This window comes from Drosophila innubila (genome assembly GCF_004354385.1).
Source record: "Drosophila innubila isolate TH190305 chromosome 3R unlocalized genomic scaffold, UK_Dinn_1.0 2_E_3R, whole genome shotgun sequence".
Taxonomy (NCBI): Eukaryota; Metazoa; Arthropoda; class Insecta; order Diptera; family Drosophilidae; genus Drosophila; species Drosophila innubila.
Window position 1 is genome coordinate 6347553 of NW_022995380.1, and position 19546 is coordinate 6367098.

General features: G+C 37.0%; 2 protein-coding genes across 2 annotated transcripts; both read left to right on the forward strand.

Annotated features, from left to right (window-relative positions):
* The first annotated feature begins 22 nt into the window (after window positions 1-22).
* Window positions 23-3558, forward strand: LOC117793057 (V-type proton ATPase subunit B). The gene is made up of 4 exons (XM_034633432.1): window positions 23-174; window positions 267-407; window positions 1261-2522; window positions 2587-3558. Exons 2-4 carry the CDS (start codon window positions 335-337, stop codon window positions 2722-2724), a joined length of 1473 nt encoding a protein of 490 aa, XP_034489323.1. The 5' UTR covers window positions 23-174; window positions 267-334; the 3' UTR covers window positions 2725-3558.
* Window positions 3559-4062: 504 nt separating this feature from the next.
* LOC117793058 (histone H1-like) lies at window positions 4063-5416 on the forward strand. Its single transcript, XM_034633433.1, has 3 exons — window positions 4063-4724; window positions 5004-5108; window positions 5170-5416. The coding sequence occupies exons 1-2, from the start codon at window positions 4263-4265 to the stop codon at window positions 5010-5012; spliced, it is 471 nt and encodes a 156-aa protein (XP_034489324.1). The 5' UTR covers window positions 4063-4262; the 3' UTR covers window positions 5013-5108; window positions 5170-5416.
* The last annotated feature ends 14130 nt before the right edge of the window (window positions 5417-19546 follow it).

Here is a 19546-nt window from a genome sequence, read left to right on the forward strand (position 1 = left end):
AGCACAACACTTGCGATATATGGTCACACGTAAAGTCATGTGACGGCACGTGACGTCACAACAAATTTACACTGACGGGTCGGTATCAAAGTGATTTTTCTTCGTACTTGCAACGACGTCGCAGGCCAAAATTTTGCGTGTGTGTCGCTCAGTATTAATTAAAACGGAAAAATTGTATGTTGAAACGCCAACGATAATGGCAAATATCTCAAATACATGAAATCGAATCAATACAACTAATTAAAATTGTTTCGTCTTTGTTGCAGCTCGAAATTTGCTGTGCATTTTTCTAGGTAGAGGCAAGCGCGTATAGAAAAAAAATTCATTCCGCAAAATGAACGCCCAACAAGCAAAACGGGAGCAGGTCCTTGCTGTTACTCGGGATTTTATCTCCCAGCCACGTTTGAGTGAGTATCTAATTATAATACGCAATTATGTGTTGTTGCGAAAAGTGCATTTAAATATTGTATTTTGGCTGTGGCAAAAGCAAGGGCAATCGGCCGCCATGACAGTTTATACGGATCGTGTGAGAAAGCAGAACACGAAACAAAAAATCAATATAGTGTTTTTAGTGCCAACGTTCCAGCTCCCCCACACGATTATATACATTCAATAAATCGTAAATTGTGTCGCAAATCCAATAGGACTCAATAAACCCCAATTAGATTCACTAATTCAGCCCTATTGAAAATTTTCACTGTCACATGACTTGATCGCTGAGCTCAGCTGTTTGCTATTGCCATTCAAAGCGCACAACCAGAGAGCACCTGACTTGCGAATGGTGGGTGGCAAAGGCGCAAAATGGGAGAGCAGTGCTTTTAAGTTTCGAATTTTCAAAATAAAAGCAACTTACAATTATGAGAATGAATAAATATTGTGAAAATTGCTAATTCAACAGCTGTACTGTAGCAAAAGCATGGTTGATATTGGAATTGTATTTTATGTAACACAAACTTTGCATTGCATTTTACACTGTCTTTTATTATCTCTCGTTTCTCTTCGCTTTCAACGTTTTCGATGTGCAAGCACGAGCTGCTTTTATCCAAGCAACTGCTTAAATATGATTTGTCAGTCAGCTGACTTTTCCCCCCTTAACACTCACTACGATTTTTTGACGTTTGCTTTCTTATCAGATTCTTATTAGCAACCACTTGTGTTTCGCGTTCGTTTCTTGCGTTCATGTGAGCAGCGCTGCTTGCTGTTGTAACCTTAAATGACAGTTAATTAATTAATTAATTTTTAAATTGTTTTATGTGACAGCCTACAAGACGGTATCTGGTGTGAACGGTCCTTTGGTCATTCTCGATGAGGTCAAGTTTCCCAAATTCGCTGAGATCGTTCAGCTGCGTCTGGCCGATGGAACCGTGCGTTCCGGTCAAGTTCTGGAGGTGAGCGGCTCCAAGGCCGTCGTCCAGGTGTTTGAGGGCACCTCTGGCATTGATGCGAAGAACACGCTCTGCGAGTTCACCGGTGATATTCTGCGCACACCTGTGTCCGAGGATATGTTGGGCCGTGTGTTCAACGGCTCTGGCAAGCCCATCGATAAGGGACCTCCAATTTTGGCTGAGGACTACTTGGACATTCAGGGTCAGCCCATTAATCCTTGGTCGCGTATCTATCCCGAGGAAATGATCCAAACTGGTATCTCTGCCATTGATGTGATGAACTCGATTGCTCGTGGCCAGAAGATTCCCATCTTTTCGGCTGCTGGTCTGCCACACAACGAAATTGCTGCCCAGATCTGTCGTCAAGCCGGTCTAGTCAAGCTGCCTGGCAAATCTGTCCTGGATGATCATACCGATAACTTTGCCATTGTGTTCGCTGCTATGGGTGTGAATATGGAGACTGCACGTTTCTTCAAGCAAGATTTCGAGGAGAACGGTTCCATGGAGAACGTGTGCCTGTTCTTGAACTTGGCCAACGATCCAACCATTGAGCGTATCATTACCCCACGTTTGGCCCTGACCGCTGCCGAGTTTTTGGCCTACCAATGTGAGAAGCACGTCCTGGTCATCTTGACAGACATGTCCTCCTATGCTGAGGCCTTGCGTGAGGTGTCCGCTGCCCGTGAGGAGGTGCCCGGCCGTCGTGGTTTCCCCGGTTACATGTACACCGATTTGGCCACCATTTATGAGCGTGCTGGTCGTGTTGAGGGCCGCAATGGATCAATTACTCAGATTCCTATTCTGACTATGCCTAACGATGATATTACCCATCCAATTCCCGATTTGACTGGTTATATTACTGAGGGCCAGATCTACGTCGATCGTCAGCTGCATAACAGACAGATCTATCCACCAGTCAACGTGCTGCCTTCTCTGTCACGTCTGATGAAGTCTGCCATCGGTGAGGGCATGACACGCAAGGATCACTCTGATGTGTCCAATCAGTTGTACGCTTGCTACGCCATCGGCAAGGATGTCCAGGCCATGAAGGCTGTGGTCGGTGAGGAAGCTTTGACACCCGATGATTTGCTGTACTTGGAATTCTTGACCAAGTTCGAGAAGAACTTCATCTCGCAGGTGAGTTCAATTGCATGAATGTACACAATTATCGAAAACCTAATTTGTTATTATCTTAACACAGGGCAACTACGAGAACCGCACTGTCTTCGAATCCTTGGACATTGGCTGGCAGCTGCTGCGTATCTTCCCCAAGGAGATGCTTAAGCGTATTCCAGCCTCCATTTTGGCTGAATTCTATCCTAGGGACTCGCGCCATTAGATTCTGTTTAAAATTGTTTTGTTTTTGATTTATGTCCAAAATTTTGTTTCATTCATAATTTAAGCTGGTGGCGCAGCGTGCGGCGCGCCTCCTTCTGCAATAATCCGCTGTGTATGCGTCTATATATACACGCAGATAATATATATATACACACATAAACTACAATACATACCCACAAAGGAGATATTAATAATATCTATGTTTAAAGTATAATTATTTGATTTGATTTGTGTATACATAGAGAGCCGAAGCGCAGCCTAAACAATAACTAGTTAAATATTATCTAATCACTATCTTAATGTGTGTGTTTTTAGTAAACAAAATTATCAACTATGCTAAAATGTACATAAATTCAATTAATTGTCCCCAACACACAAAACAAAACGAACCCAAGCATTATCCTTTCAATTTTATTGCCGAACCGTCAATCACTTGTTAAAGTTATAATTTTTTGTTAGGTTTTAAGTGTGTGTGCTTCGTAATTGTATTGTTTATTATTTCTCGGTTCCAATATACAAACATTTCTTTTCGCATACAGAATCATAGCATTCCAAACCCAAATTAAAAAAAATTCACAATTATTGTGTTATTTCAGCTATTTCTTTTGCTTGTTTTGTTCAATATTAGACGTTAGATCAGTTCGCACAAGTATTAAACACGTTCTCTTTTCTGTACCCGACCTTGTCCCGTCCCCCCTCTACGACCATGTTCCTACCCCTCTCCCAATCTCTATACCCTATTGTTGTGTGTTCCCTGCACCGAACTATGTGAACAATTTGTACAGCAATTTAACTCAAAATAAAATGAAAAATATTCTTAACAATGAAATCTTAAGTGCAAAAACTGCTTTAAATGCAACCAAAACAAAATGTTTTTAAAAGAAAATTTACATAATATTACGAGTACATATAAAATTATATTGATTATTTGTTTGTTTATTGTCCTAAAGTAAATAGAATGTTATTTAAAGTTGAAAATATACAGAGATATTTTGTTTGTTCGTTGTCTGTGAGGGGAAACAGTTGATAATTGTTGTTGCCAAATCATTTTAGCAGCCACAACAACACAACCAATAAATGTTCAACGCATATACTTAAATAAATATAAAAAACAACATTTTATTATGTATGTATAAAATATATTAAAAACAACAATGATTAAAAAATCGCATTGAAGTCATGTTAAATATTCAAATACAACTGAAAAGGCGTGCTTGGTTCGACTTTAACAGATACGTAACTTAATTTGGTAAATTTAAGATATCTAAATATTCTGGAGCCCTGGAACGAAAGTGATACCGATTACCGTTGAATTTGAGCTTTCGTTTCTATCTTCATTTGTTTCTGCTTTGACTTTTTTCAGTGCGTTTAGTCAGCGATTGAAAGTCTATTCGTGTTTATGTGTAGTACATTATGCGTACTATTGTTCATTAAACATTGGCCTATATAACGAATACTTCACGGTAAATTAATAAGTCGGAAAAGTCAGAGCAGTCTGCTAGTGAGGAAGAAGTAGAGGAAAACGAGAAGGTAGAGGAAATGGAGACCGACTACTCAGAATCAGCAGCCGAAGAGGAGACTCCAGCGGGCTCTGGACAGCCACATTCGTCGCCAAAGAAAAGAATTCCATTAAAGAAGCTGAAATCGGTCAAGAAGAAGAGCATCATTTCCTTAGGCATGACCGCTATCGAAGCGTTGTCCAATCGCTCCGGCTCCTCAGTACGGGCCATCGTCAAGTACATTAAGTCCACCGATTACGAAGTGACAGATGAAAAACGCTTTTCCAAGCATTTGTTTAAAGCGCTAAAGGCGGCTGTGATCAAGGGCGACCTTAAACAGGTGAAGTTTTCGTTTAAGCTTTCAGAGACATTCAAGAAAACTAGGGCCAAAATGAAAAAAAAGCTGGAAAAAGAGAAAAAAAAGAAGGCAATGGCAACTGCAAGGAGGACGGCTGAAAAGGCGAAGCAGTCAAAAAAGAAGGCATCGAAACGGAAGTCTGAGGTTTGTAGATTGGAATGTAAGCCCAAACTTTTAGTCCAGTTTTATATAAATAAGAAAAAAAATAATACACGATTTGATATATATACGTTGAACATTTATTATAAATTTTAATTTAATTAATGCTTATTTATTGTAACAACTCTTTTCAAGACATGTAAAATGTTGTATTTATTAGAACTACTCTTTTTTGAATGCTAAATGCAACTCTGAGAGCTTGTCCTTAATATTGTTCGTACTTAAAGCAATTGACTTTAATCATATTTTTTGATTAATCCTTAGGTTTTTTAGATCGGAAATAATGATCTGATTGGAACTATCTGAAAGGTACAACTTACGGAAAAAGCTAAAAATTAAAAAAGCATATAATTAAAATTAAAAAACAATGTAAGTAAATAATAAATTTCTAAAATATTTTTTGTTTATCGAATTTTTTAACTTTTTACAGATTATGACATTTTCTGGTATTTTTGATTTGATTATTTTTGAACTATGTGCAAGTCATCCTGAAATTTGTAATGAGAGCAAACTGGAAAAGACTGAGCATCGGTTGTCTTTCTTATTCATAAAAACGTATTTTCAATTTATTTCTGTTATTTAAATGTATAGTATTTCATATTTTGTCACTTACACTATTTACTTGTACATTACATTCACATACAAATAAAAGAGCTTTTAAGCTTAATAACGTGTAACATTTGGTAAGCTTTTATGTTACGAAAGCTCTTGGCTGTTAGTCTTGCTTTTTTAACACAGCTTCAAGAGCTGCTGACGGACATATTCTCATTTACCTGTTATCTCTGTCTCTCGCACATGTACATATGTATGTATGTATGCACACGCAAAGTAAATTCTGTAAATGTTGAAAATTTAAGAACATGAAAGAGAGAGACTGTGTATATGCTGATCCTGCAGTAGCTTCTGTCCACAATTTCCGCGGAACAGAAATCGTCTGGCGAGTTAAGCCGATTTGCATATGAAATCATTTGATTGGGAATTGGATTTTAATTAAAATTCTGAATATTGTTAAGTACTTAAAGTAAGATTTAAATATATAATTTTTTTTTTTTGTAAATAGCCTTAAGTACTCGCAGTTAAGTGATTATCAAATGCCGCAGTCCTTCGGCTTGCATAGTGTTGTTTAGCTAGAGTTTTCCCATTGACTTTGCAAATTTATGCAATTATGCAAAAGTTTTTAATGAGTTTGAAATGAAGTTAAAAATTTCGTCGACGACAGTGGTTAGGTTTGTGTAAACTACACCAGGCGACCAAATGAAACTTTTGTCGCATCAACAAAGGCGCCAACATCAAACTTTGTTCCGCAATTGTTGGCTTCTTCAAGTCCCGAGTCCTGAACTTTGCGCATCGGTAATCAAAGCAATGACCAGGCGTAGCCAAAAATTACAAATTACAAATTGCTTAACTTACACTGCAGTCACTTAAAGCCGCTTAAATATATACAGCCACGCCCATTCAACTAGCGGCAGTTACTACGCCCCCATTGCGGCATTGCGCTAAGATTCGCATCTAGGCTGATGCTGGAGATGATGGGCAATGTCAAGTGCTCAAGTACCCATATATAGTATATGTATATGTATTTATGTATGTGTGTGTCCTCATTTTGAGACGTTTGTCTGGCAGTGCCTTCATTATATTATATAATCCAGCTAGTCAGTCAGTCAGTCAGTCAGGTTTAGGGGCTATGCACAAATAAAGTTCATGGCCATGGTCAATGTAAATGCGGTACACTTGTCAGTAGGCAGCACTCGGTACTCAGTACTTGGTACTCGGTACTCGTTACTCGCCTCTTATTATTCTTTTGCATTTGTTTCCGCTCGATTTATGCGACGGCCTGTTTGTGTGGTCCTTAAAACTTTATTAAAGCACTCACACAGCTAACACCTGCTCATCTTGTCATGTCGCACAGTGGGGCTTTTTGTCATTTTGCCTTGCAAAAATCATATCTTTCCAACCTGTGCTTCAAACATTGATTTAAAGTTCAATAATAGTTTCTGTGCATATTTTGAGAGTATAATCATAATGCTATACGGGTATGATTGATAGACCTATTTTCGGTTTTTTTTTTTGTTTTTTGAATACAAACTGTCAATTTGTCTGGAGTATTAGTTATTGAGTAAAGTTGACAATATTGTTTTTATAGTAGGCAATACATACGCGACAATCGTTCGAAGCATACCAAATGGCTTTCGTAGGATCGATCGGGTAAAAATCAACCATTAGTATGAAAATATAGTTAAAAAGTTGGTATTTTTTGTGCAAATTCGCACACTTTAAGAGTCTGTACAATCCACAGTTTTTAGCTGATTAAAAAAAAAAAATTCGAAGTCTTTAAAGAATTTTCTATCGGTTGTACATACTTACTTTTGCATATACAAACATATGTAAGTACATTCATTTTCACAAACACTTTAAAAAAAAATTATTTTTGCCACGCGTTTTGGCCTGCGGCTCCAGAGTGCGTCGCGTTGCCGTTTCCATTCTCAGATCCGTACCCCTGGGGAGAGACACAGGTTGCGTGCGACCACAAAATCCGTGCGATTAAAGGACTCGCGTAAAAGGTTTGTTAATTTGTATTTGCAAAATGTTGAATGCGAATTTTAATGAGCGACAACAAGAGAGGGAGACACAAGTAGATGGCGGACAGGTGCAACTGGGCGTGGCGACCATAAAAGCCGCAATCAGCATTCAACGTCTTGCTTGTATTGTCTATCCATGTGTGTGTAAATATTTATAATGTCGTGCAATTTATAGGCATTGCAAATGGATGATCATTGCTCAGCAGAGAGTTTACTGCTTTTGGTGAATGATTAATGGGCTTGTGGCTGCTGAAAAAGCGGCAACTAAATCAACTAATTAACTCATTTGCCGTAAAATTAAATGCGACTCACGGCTCAACTTCTTGTTCTTGTTCTTTTTCATCTTGGGTGTCCTGCCGGATAAATGGTTGAAATACATACATATAAATGTCTGTGCTTATTTCTTATTTTGTAACACTTTTGGCAAAGGTTTGTGTCGTCATCCTGCCAGTTGACCCGCATGTGTCAAGCGCCTGTCACCTAGATATAGGCCCAAAGGATCCTGTGCCGTCGTCTGGGCTGCTCGCTCGTGCGTCTCATTCAATACCGGCTAAACGGACAGCTGTGATACATGGCGTGCCATCTTCGTGCCAAATGAAGTTTGAAGTGTCCAGCGGATGCCGGATGTGGGATTAAAGATATACGAAAGATATACAAATATATAGAAAGTGTATATGTATAGTTTGCTGTAGTTGATTAGCTGCGTGGATGGATCGCCAGTGGTCAGGCCAGGAACCGTCGTCTTACACACTAGCGCCCATAATTTGTGTGCGGGATTTCTTGCATTGCTTGGCTTTGGGACAGCTTAGCTAAATAAATCACAAAAAGGCCAACAAAGAGGGCCGACAAACTGTGCTACGGGCCAGAACGTCTGGCTTAGTCGTGGCGATATGTTTGTATGCATATACATACATATATAGACGAGTATTTTATATAAATTTGTGCCCTCGTATTAAACATTCAACAAATCGACAAAGACTGCCGCTGGCCGTTTGATTGAGCCTCTGGCTGTTTAGTCTGCTGTTAGTTAAGCTGCAAATACATTGCTAGTCCTGAACATAAATAGATAATTTGATACGTTCCCCCAAGCAAACAAAAGAATTTCTTCAGCTCTCGGACGGATTGTGGATCAACTTATATTGCTGCATAAGCATGGAAAGAAATAGACAATACGTCTCACTCTCACTCTCTCTCTCTCTCCCACTCTCTCTCTCTATAAGTGTGTGTGTGTGTGGTTTGGGCCTGTTGTTTAATAGCCCCCAGAGGTTGCCATGAACAACTGGGCCAACGACTGGGAGTCTGTTTCTAATTGTAGTTTGATTTTCATGCGTATCGAATGAGAAAGTCGAAGCCCCTCTAAATCCGACCAGAACAATGCGTGTCACAAAACTATGCCAGCTTTTGCTCTTGCTTTTTGCTGTCCTTGCCTTCCTATGAAACTTAATAGTGGATTCCGAACGTGCTTCAATACCAAAGAGCTTTGTTGCTCAATGTTAACAACAAGTATAGACTTCTACTAATTGCGACCCTTTTGCTTATCAAATCTCATAAAAAAAGCTTCTCAAGCTTAAGCTTCGTTTCAAAGGATTTGCGCCTATTTTCATACTCTGCAGGCCTAAAGAGCCGAAATCAGCAGTCAATGCTAATCGAGAGATTGAATACGCAAAAACTGAAAGCAAAATACGACAAAATTATCAGCAGTAAGTGCAGTTGATTTAATATGTTATATTTTTACTTGTTAAAAATTTTAATTAAAAATGCAATTTCCGAATCAATTCTTCATAAATACATACGTGTATATATAAAAAACTTTTCAGACTAGCTGTAAAAAGTAAATATTTTTTGATTACTTATAACTTTACATTTGTTTTATTATATTCAACATTTTTTTTTTTAACTAATTAGAGTATTTAGTAGTCTGTCAGGCTTGCAAAATATGTAGCTATTTGTTTTTACTGACGTTAGTGTGTGCTGGACTTTTAAACTTAATTTATAAGCTTTTTTTTTTGACTCTTCGGGCTTAACATTTGCTCTGCGTATTTGTGGGCGGGTTAATTCAATTACCACGTTCCGATGAAAGGGGCGTGGCTGGACGTGCCGTGGCAGGCATCAGTGCAAACACAATTTTTTGTTTGCGAAAGGGTGCCAACAATAATACGGGTCAGCATAACATGAATATTTATTTTAAACTTTAATTTCATTCATTTTTTCATCTGTTGGCTTCTGTATGTTGTATTTGTTGAATTTGCAATGTGGCTTGTTGTTTTTGCCAATATGGCCTGGACTCCCTCATGTCAATCATTATTGTGCCACTGTCCCCGCTGTTTGCCGCTGATGGTGGTATAAATTCACAATATACAATTTGCATCTGCAACAGCAAACCATTGTTTGTTATTGGATGCTGCTGCACTGTAAATATTCTTCAAAAATGTATATACTGGTGCCACTGACAATAGCCAGACAATATTAACGTCAACGCAATGAACAAACATAAACTGGCATACTGATGGCGGTATCTTCTATCCTTTAAAGAAATTTAATATATTTAAAAAAAAAAAATAGGGAATTCCTGTTTCTAGTAATTGTCAGATTATATAAATATATTTAATATTACATGCAAAAACTAAAATACAGGTACGTTTTGTGCTTATTTCTTCAAATAAATGTATAAATACGGAAAAAATCAATTAAAATAAGTTATTAAAGCATTTAATATTTATTTATGATTATGGATTATTCAAATAATTTACAATATATTTGAATTTTAATATTCTGTATTTAAATTTATAAGTCAGGTAATTTCTGTTGTTCTTTATGCTATAGTTTTCTTTAAATTAATGTTTAAATACGTAAAAAATACATTAAATAAAATATGTTTTTAGACCACTTAACATATAAAATATTTATTATTATTGGTTTAATAATTATTAAATTGTATTTATTAAAATACATTTTTATTTTCATATTGTATTATTAAATTTAAAGTTCTGTTAATTTGTATTGTCTTTTTCCTATAGTTTGCTTTAAATTAATGAACAAATGGGGATAAATTATCTTTTTTATTTTTGATTGTAGTTAAGTTAAGTTAATTTTATAATAGACATTATGTACTCTCTTTATAAATTATTTCAGTTAAATTTTAAGCTGGTCTGGTTTTAAATTTTCAAAGTTAATGTAACAGAGAAGTGGACAGGAGATGGGGGTGTGGGGAAAGTAAGTGATTACTTGTGTGGCCAAGTAATGCAAATAAAAAGCAGATTACGTGACTTGCAATATAATTCCGATTACAACTCAAAATATGAGCTTACGTTTCACATATGCAACAGGATACGATGGCAACTATTTTGATATATACTCGCACACACTCATATGCTTGTCTGCACTCATATGCATATGGCTTTGTGTGTGTGTGTGCTCATATTCATCTTAACTACATATATTATGCTTCAGCTAGGGCTGATGCATTGACTGTGTGCTGCTTTATATGCCAGATTGCACAGGATTGTAAATTGTATAAATAAATAAAAGATCGAGAAATCGATGAGCTCCGCCCACATCCTGCAACATGTAATATGTGGCAAGTGCACTGCCATCAAATTATTTCCACGGCAAGAAGAAGAAACGAAAGTTGCCACAGGCAGCAGAAATTCTTTCCTGCTTCTGCCGTTGCCGCTCAATAATACTTCAATAGCTTAATATAAATTGCAAATTACATTAAACAGATTATGGATCACGGCTGGCAGTCCTTTAGTTGGCAAGTCCTTAAGGCTCCTTTCAGGCTTTTCCGCCCTTACGCCTGTGGTGTTGACACAAGTGCTGTTAATTATTTGTCACTTAAGGGCTCGACACATGCAGCAGCAACAACAACAACAACAAAAATACCATAGCATTTATAATAATGTATTTACATTAATTAAACGTTAAATTCGTTAACTATGTATAAAATTATTTACAAATGAAAACCAAGAAAACCTTCACATGCTTTATTTCTTTTAAAGGAGTTGTTTTATTTAAGGTTTCGCACATTTACATTAAGTATATTTAACGCTCCACTGTAACTAAGTATGTACTTAACTCAAGACCTTTTAATTTGATTCATTCAATTCAACTTTGCTCATACTTATTTGAAGAATTTAACAATTACCTGTAAGTAAGGATGTGCGTACTTCAAGCCTACAAGACTTCAAGCCCTCTCGACTGTAAGTTTTTTTTTTCAGTGCATGCACATAAATAAATAAATGAAAGCAACGAAAAGTTATGTACGTATAATAATCTCGGAAAAAAGAACCAGCTTTAATGACATCTATTGGCATCTATTTATGCTCAAATTTTATTTATTGTTTTTATTATTTTTCCTTTTTTTTACAGCCTTGAAGAAGCTTCCTTCCATTGTCATAAGAGATTATTCTTTCTCGGGCATATAAATGTCCCAGTTAGTCAAATAAACCCGTCGAGTGGCTCCAGGGCAACCCTTTTTTTCCTCCATTTTATTGGTTTATTTACGGATGTGTCTGTGTGTATGAGTGTGTCTGATTGTGTAAACTCCCAATATGTCGCCACTTAGCTGGACCTTTTCGGTTTTGCCTTCTTTTTGATGACGTGAATGTCGCTCAGATTTCGTTATCCATTTTATACCCTATGCTCTGGAAGAATGTAAAAGGGGTAGACTTATTTATGTAGATACATCATATATTTACTATATTCTCTTAATTATTGAACTAACTTAAATTGGGTTCAACTACTATCAACTGTATACCACTTTCTGATAGTTCCAAGCTATAAATGTATGTGAGGTTAATTTTAGCACAAAGCGTATTTTTAAGTTGATCACTTGAGTATTTTTACTTAAACCATTTTGCTGGGATCATTGGTATATTTATTACAAAACATGGAAATATTGTCACTTGCAGTCTGATAACAAAAGTAGTGATTAACTGTGAATCGAGTTTGTCAAAATGTTTAACTTTATATAACTCAAAATTTTTCTCTCATTGTCACGTTTTATTTCGTGAAACTGTAAATATAGTTTTAATTTAAGTCTTTTGTCAATATTTTATAAGTTGCTTGTCAGCAATAGTTTGTTATGATGGCAATTTAGTTAATTGTGATTGAAGTTAAGTGTGATTTTTTATACTTATTTGTTGTTTTTTTAGTTTTATGTATGAATCTATTCGCTTTGTTCTTTTTTTTTATTTGGTGTCCAATTCACAGTTCTTTGCATTATTTTTTTGCTTTTAGTTGATTTCTGTTCAGGTGGCCACTTGAATTCATTTGGAATCGAGTTTTCAATGGCATCCGCTTTGGTCCCTTGACAACTCTCTGGTAAAATGTTGTGTAAAAATCTGTTTATTTATTTATATTGCCTGAAAAAGGACGAAAGCGAAGCAGAAAAAGCCTTTTGGGTTTGCTATGAACATTGTTTTAATGTGAAGTACTCAGTAACTTAACTCTTTCGATGCTGTTTTCCGTGTTTCAAACAGGCCAAAAATTAAGATAAATAACTCACGAAGTGCTTAATTTATTTCGTTGAAATTTCGAAAAAAATCTCAAACTTTTTGCTTGACTTCAACTTGGCTCATTATGGCCAAAGGAAAGGGGCCATCTGTCTCTGATCTGTCTCAGGGCACGTGCTGCCGAACTAATGCAATTAGCTCAATTGTCATTTGGACAGCCGGATATATAAGTATCTATATAGGGAGTGTCTTTTCGAAATGTTGTTGCAATTTCATTAAGTTGTAATCGCGTCCAACTTTTGCTACAAAACTTTCTTAGCCAAGTGCCAACAGGCAGGCAAAAGTGTGGCCAAAGTAATTTTGGAAAATAATGAGCAAACCAGAAAAAAATGTTGATTGACAATTCACAATTTATATTGATTGAGCAGCTGCTCCATACATAATTTAAAAATAATATCAAATGAATATACTTATAGAGCAATAACCAATCTGCTTTGGTCGGTTTAATCTGCATATTTTATTGAATATTGAATTTTGTCACAAATACACAATTAATGAAAATGTCTCTGAATTGAAAGTCTAACCGACTTATCTCGAATATAATCGTATTAACTTCACATTTGCTAACGAACTTCAATGATGCTTAATACAAATTATAATTTAATTTTATTCCATTTTGCATTTACAGCATTCCTTAGAATTGGTAACGAATTTTGTCAGACGACATAAATTTCTATTAACGCAAAAGTTTTCGTTCAGTTAACAAGGACTTTAATTTGATGATTTATTTGCCTGTGAATAACCAGCTTTTAAGCATTTGTATTTCAAAGTTCGAGTTGTTTCTCTATTTACAAATTTAATCGTGTTGAAACTTGTCGCTTCTCGAGAAAAGTGCTGACAATGTTTGAAAAGTTTTGAAGAACATATTTTTAATAAGCGAGTGTTCCCTGAGCCTTTTATTATAGCTTAAAGTAAAAGAATTTGTAGTTTTGACTATTTAAATTGTTATAGTTAGTATTTTTAACTTATTAAATAACTAATTTTATTGGTCTTTCCCAATTTAATAAATCCCACTGTGTCAGCACTACCAATCTTTTTATCCTTTTTTGTTGGTTTTTTATCAATAGTGTGTTGTTTTTCGTCACTAGTAGACCATCTCTTTCATAACTATCGTGTCTACTCTTCCATCATTTTCCCTTTTAAGAGCTTATGCATAGAGTTAAAATTCACTTCCTTAAGATAAGAGGTAACTGAAACGCCGGAAACGCTTTCAAAAGAAGAAACGAAATTATGTAGCTAAAAATAATGTGAGTTAAGTTTGATACAATATATGTAGAAACATTTGTAAGTATTTGAAATGTAAAAAAAATATGTACTGTAAGCAAATAGTTCCGACAGCAGCAGTCGAGTAAACTGCCCGAAGTTGCGAATATTTTGTGCATTTCTCATAAATTTCAAGTATATATTCGAGCGTAACATATGCACAATGTGCACCATATACTCTATCTTACCAACTCACACACACACAAACAGATTGGCTGTGCTCGTTCCACGCTCGGAGACCATTTATCAAACGTTCTTCCTGACATTGCGCACATCCTGCGGAAAATTAAGACAGTGCCTGGCACGCTTTCTAAGCAATTCAAGTGTCCATTTTTATACCCGTTACCTACAAAATAAGTAAAAGGGTATATTGTGTTCGTTGGAATGTATGTAACAGGGAGAAGGAAGCATCTCCGACCCCTTAAAGTATCAAGAATATGATCAGCATCAACAGCCGAGTCGATATAGCCATGTGTGTCTGTCCGTCTGTATGAACAAAAGAATCTTAGAGACTATCAGGTGAGTTTCAGACATCTCAGGAGATTTTAAAGAGATATGTTTTTGAAAACAACCGTTCGAAATGTTGGTGTTCCTAAAATGTTAATATTTTCAACCACATTTTTTAGTTTCCATTTTTTTTTTAATTTATAGATATTTTAATTTAATTTAATAAATATTAAATTTTTTCAGATCTCTTAAGAATTTGTTGTACCTTTGAAAGCATCGGTTTCTTTTTTTAAGGAACACCAACAATTGCTTTTGGGTTGCTTTAGCGCTGTTAGAGATTTGTAAAACACACCTGTATAAGAGATAGAGTACTCAAATTTGACACACAGACTACTATAGACTCCACGCAGATCAAGTTTGTTTCAAATTTAAGCCACGCCAATATTATGTATTATTCTATTTAATTGCAGCAAGATCGGACAAACAGAACAGCAGTAAAAGCTAACCAAAGCTCTTAAGGCAATAATAGCTCCTGAAAGTATGCAGACGATTTTCTATTTTTGGACCTTACAAAAATCCATAAAACCATACTTTTTATTATGTGATTATTCGATAGTTATTTCTTTAAAGTACTTTTATATATATTTAAATAAGTAATGGGTATCCTATAGTCGGTATTTGGACTATAGCCTTTCCGACTAGTTTTTACATTTTTTTCGGGCACGCACAAGATGCACCATATGCATGTGAGTATGCACACACTTTTGAAATTTCAACAGCTTATGCTCGTATTTCATGTGAAATACAGCGAAATAAGAGCATAAGTCAGAGTTGTGAATGAAGTCTGTCCAGTTAGTTGCATGTTGCAACGATCTGACCATTGCATCTGGCAATTCACGTGTCCCAATGTCATGTTGGTTGTCCTGGCAACTGGCTAAATTGGGGTAACTGGCAATAGGTGCTAATTAAAGCGACTTGTGTGGGGAACAATACCACAAGTGTAAGCTGGAGTGTTCCAACTCAAGCATTTACTGTTGCTGTAGTTGTTGCAATTGTTGTTGTTGTTGTTGGCAGTGGAGTTGCTGGGTTGTGGTAATGAGTTGCAGCTCTTGTCGTGCTCTCTATTGTGTTCCATTTCCCTCGTTGTCCAGTCGTCCGTTCGTTCATTTGTTCACTTGTGCGCTGCGCCCAAATGCATTTCAATTACAACATATTTAAGGTGCTTCAAGGGACACTGCAAAGGACTCTGGCAACTGGTTGAGCACAGTGGGCCCATTCGTCAGGTGTCGTCGTTGCGGGTTATTGCGGCTTGGGGATGTGGCAGAGGTACAACGGGGCAGCCATTATGGGCCATCGATAATCCCGTAGCATGTCCTCATTGTTAATCAATAGCCGCAGCTGCAGTTAAGCCCGCTCAACTCAATGGGACAACGGTGCGTATGAAAAACAAGCATTTCGACATGCTGGCGATATCGGCATGTCAATGGCGTTCGCTGGTCTGTCCACTCCGTGTTGTTATCGAGATGAGATTCTTATGTGCATATGGTCATCCGGACAAGAGCCCTTCTATCCAGAGTGTCCTTAAGTCTGACCTCGCCTCTTTGATCACTTTACCACGCGATGCTTTCAAGGAGAAAATCTCTCTTTTTGGGTTCAGCGTACTATATTCCTGTGCATATTACCACTGACCACCACGGGATCTTTACTTCCCGTCAACTGGCAACTGGCTGCCGTACGCCTTTGTACGCGCATCCTTTTGGGCGACTGTGCATAATTTAAATTCCATTGCAGGTTCGCTTCCGTCGCGTTGGGTTCGACATTTTGCGTTTAAATTACTTTGCGCTCTTAAGGCGCTTACAAAACACAAGCCGACAAACCGGCAAACCAAAAAACCAACCTGCCCACAGGCTTTAGACAAAAACATAAACAGGATAGAAAAAGTAAATATGCCAGGGTCAAACAGTTTGACTATTTAATACTCTTTATCTGCGGCGTCAAAAGCTTTTTCACAAATACTATTAACAAAGTTTTACTTTAAAAATTTATATTTAAACTTTTCGCTCTCACTATTTGGTAGAAGAATTTTCCGTTTTTTGTTTAGTTAAAGTTGTGTAAGTTTTAGGTGTTGTTTTTGCAGTTGTTTGCAAAAATTGAGTTCATAACATAAGAATTTCAGCTTTGAATAAGTATTAACTTGAAATTGAAAAATATTTTTTTTTTAAGTCTTATCCGAAATGTTATTGGATTGAAAGCAAAACAATTTATTTCTTAGCTTTTACAATTATGAAATATATGAGAAAAAATGACCGAATAATGAAAACTTGTCTTCTGAGCAGGAAAACGGTTTTTTCCGTAAACGCTTATTTTGTGAAAATTCGATTTTGAAGTTATGTATGTAAATAATAAATAAATGTTAATACAATATTAAATTAATATATACATTGTCAGGTATCTTCTGCTTGCAGTAAGCAAAGTTAAAGTATTTAGTTTAAGTGTGAGATTGAGTTTAAATTTTTGCGCCTAAAAGTCGGCAATGGAATACTAAGAAGAGGTGCAGTTAAAGGACCAGCTGCTGCAACAGATTGCTGCGAAGTGACATGGGAAAAGGCAAACGAGCGTAAACAGGAACACTTTGGGCAGCAGGTGGACGGATGCGAAGTAATGTTAGTGAATGGGTGGGAGGTATGGTCGATTGGTGAGCTAAGGATTGGAAAAGGTTACATTGCCATGCAATGCTCGTGTTAGTGTTGAAATTTAATTTACACCTTTGCACGTACACAAACAGCACTTAATACAAATATACACACTCACATACAAATGTACCCTCACACACACACACACCGCCACACACACATGTTGATGATGGGCCTGGGCAATCACCAGCTGCCTCTTCCCTCCCTTCTACCCTCGTGCTGTAGCAACAACAGTGGTCGCTCGGTACAAAAAGTTTTCTTTTGCAATTTAGCTTGTTGCTGCCAGCTTGGTTTCCATTTCTGTTGCTGCTGCTGCTGTTGCTGCTGCTGTTTTTGTTGGTGTAATTGGCGTTGCTGTACATGCGTCGGACGTGGCTGGGTTATCGGTTAGTGTGGTTATATTTGACTTTTGCTCAACTCGCTTTTGCGGTGGCGCTAATGCATGTCGATGCCAATAACAGCGCCTCGACAAACCGCACAACTCATGTCTCTCCTTCTCCTTTTCCGCCTTTCCTCCCTACCAGATAGCACCCCCCTGGTTACTGTTTATCTTGCTTTTCACACCTGCAAAACTTGTCTGAACATAAGTTTTTGTCTGTTTTATATGGGAGTTTGTGATGTGTCTCTGCCCTTTCTCGTTCCCGCTTTCGCCATAACTCTCGACTCCGTGCTCCTTTTCGCGACCGTCATCAGGCGCGATGCCTTTACAAATTCGTGTAAATTGAATTTATTGAGGCGTGCGTATGCGCAGTTGATGACTTTGGTTGCCAAATTGCCTTCGAGGTATTTTCATTTACACGGGAATAAGCAATTTTTGACAGCCAACTGCCAGCTACCAAATGATACCGTTATACCATCTGACCCCTCCCATTTTCCCATTTCCATTCGCATTTCCATGGCATATCGGATAATTATTGGGCCACAGTTGCAGCTGTTTTTCGTTTGCTGCATTAGTTTAATTTGCTGGCCACCTGATGTTGGCTGAGTTGCCCAGTAAAAATGCTTTTTGCTAATATAGGACAACTTGTTACACGCGCGCACAAAGTTATGCTAAGAAATTTTTATAAAATGTTGCCTGCTGTTGGAGCAGGACAAAAGAAATGAATGTTGCCAGCAGATTGCATTGAATTTGGCGCGATATAAATACAGGCAGGCTGTCCGGGCAGACACGGGGCAGGACGGGAAGGAAGTCATCTTTTCTAGTGCCAGCTTAGAGTTTTGGGTTTTGCTTTCCTTTTTGTGCAGCAGCGAGGACTTTGCAAAAGTTCAGGTCTTTGGAAAGCAGCGACAACAGCCTTGTGACTTTTTGCACAGTTCTGTGCACAGCAACTTGTTAAAGTGCAGGATTCTGATTAACATAATCCCTTGGAGCGGGGCGTGCGACAGCTGCAGATGCAGCTTAGAGTTGCCAAAGGTTAGTTAAGCATTTTAACAAGAGCCAAATGAATTGTAAGCACTTGTCTACCAAATTCCCTCCATTCTTCCATCCCATCAGCACTTAACAAAAGTTTCCGTGTGTTTACACGGCACAAAATTTAATTTCCTGCACACACAAAACAAAATAAATTCACCAACAAAATACCAAAAAAAAAAAAAAAACAAAAATAAATATTAAGGAAGAAGCGACAAATAACGATTGCTGTAAACCAAGAGAATATAATGAAGTTTTTCGCTCAATCAACTTTAATAAGAATTATGCCCGCGGCAACATTCACAACTGGCAAGGACAACCGCAGCCAAGAAGCGTCAAGGAGCATGTTAACAACGTGTCACCAAATGACGCCCAAAAGTACCCCAATTCGACGGGGCCAAAGATACAGATACATATACCTCCCAGATTCGTGGTGGCAGTTGGGCACGTAAGTATTTCCGCATTCAAAAATGATGGTCGGAAATGAGAGAAGCTCTTGACCGCAAAAACAAGTATAAGAATGCGAGTGGATTATAATTGGTAACTGAGGCGAATGCACCAAAAAAAACATTACATTTTATTAAAAAATTGCAGACAAAAACGGGAGAATTTAAAGAACGTATAAGATCACTGTCAAATTTAAATTTAAATTTAATTACACTTGTTTATTTTGTAAATTTATCAAACTTATTAAAAAATCCAGCAGCCTTTTTATAAGAAATTTAATTATAAAGGACAAATATATAAAAATTAATAATTAATTTGAACGTATTTGAAGCTCACTTTGTTGTGCTTAAAGTATAATTTTTTTTATTAGTTACTTATTTGAATAAATTAATTATTGAATAATTTATAAGCTTAATTAATTGTTCTATTGAATAAAGTTATGTTAACTGTGATA

Excerpts from the sequence above, each read along its gene's own strand:
- LOC117793057 (XM_034633432.1), top strand. The coding sequence starts at position 335 with ATGAACGCCCAACAAGCAAAACGGGAGCAGGTCCTTGCTGTTACTCGG. Across the intron at positions 408-1,260 it reads TATCTCCCAGCCACGTTTGA|CCTACAAGACGGTATCTGGT; the intron begins GTGAGTATCTAA and ends TTTATGTGACAG. Across the intron at positions 2,523-2,586 it reads AGAAGAACTTCATCTCGCAG|GGCAACTACGAGAACCGCAC; the intron begins GTGAGTTCAATT and ends ATCTTAACACAG.
- LOC117793058 (XM_034633433.1), top strand. The coding sequence starts at position 4,263 with ATGGAGACCGACTACTCAGAATCAGCAGCCGAAGAGGAGACTCCAGCG.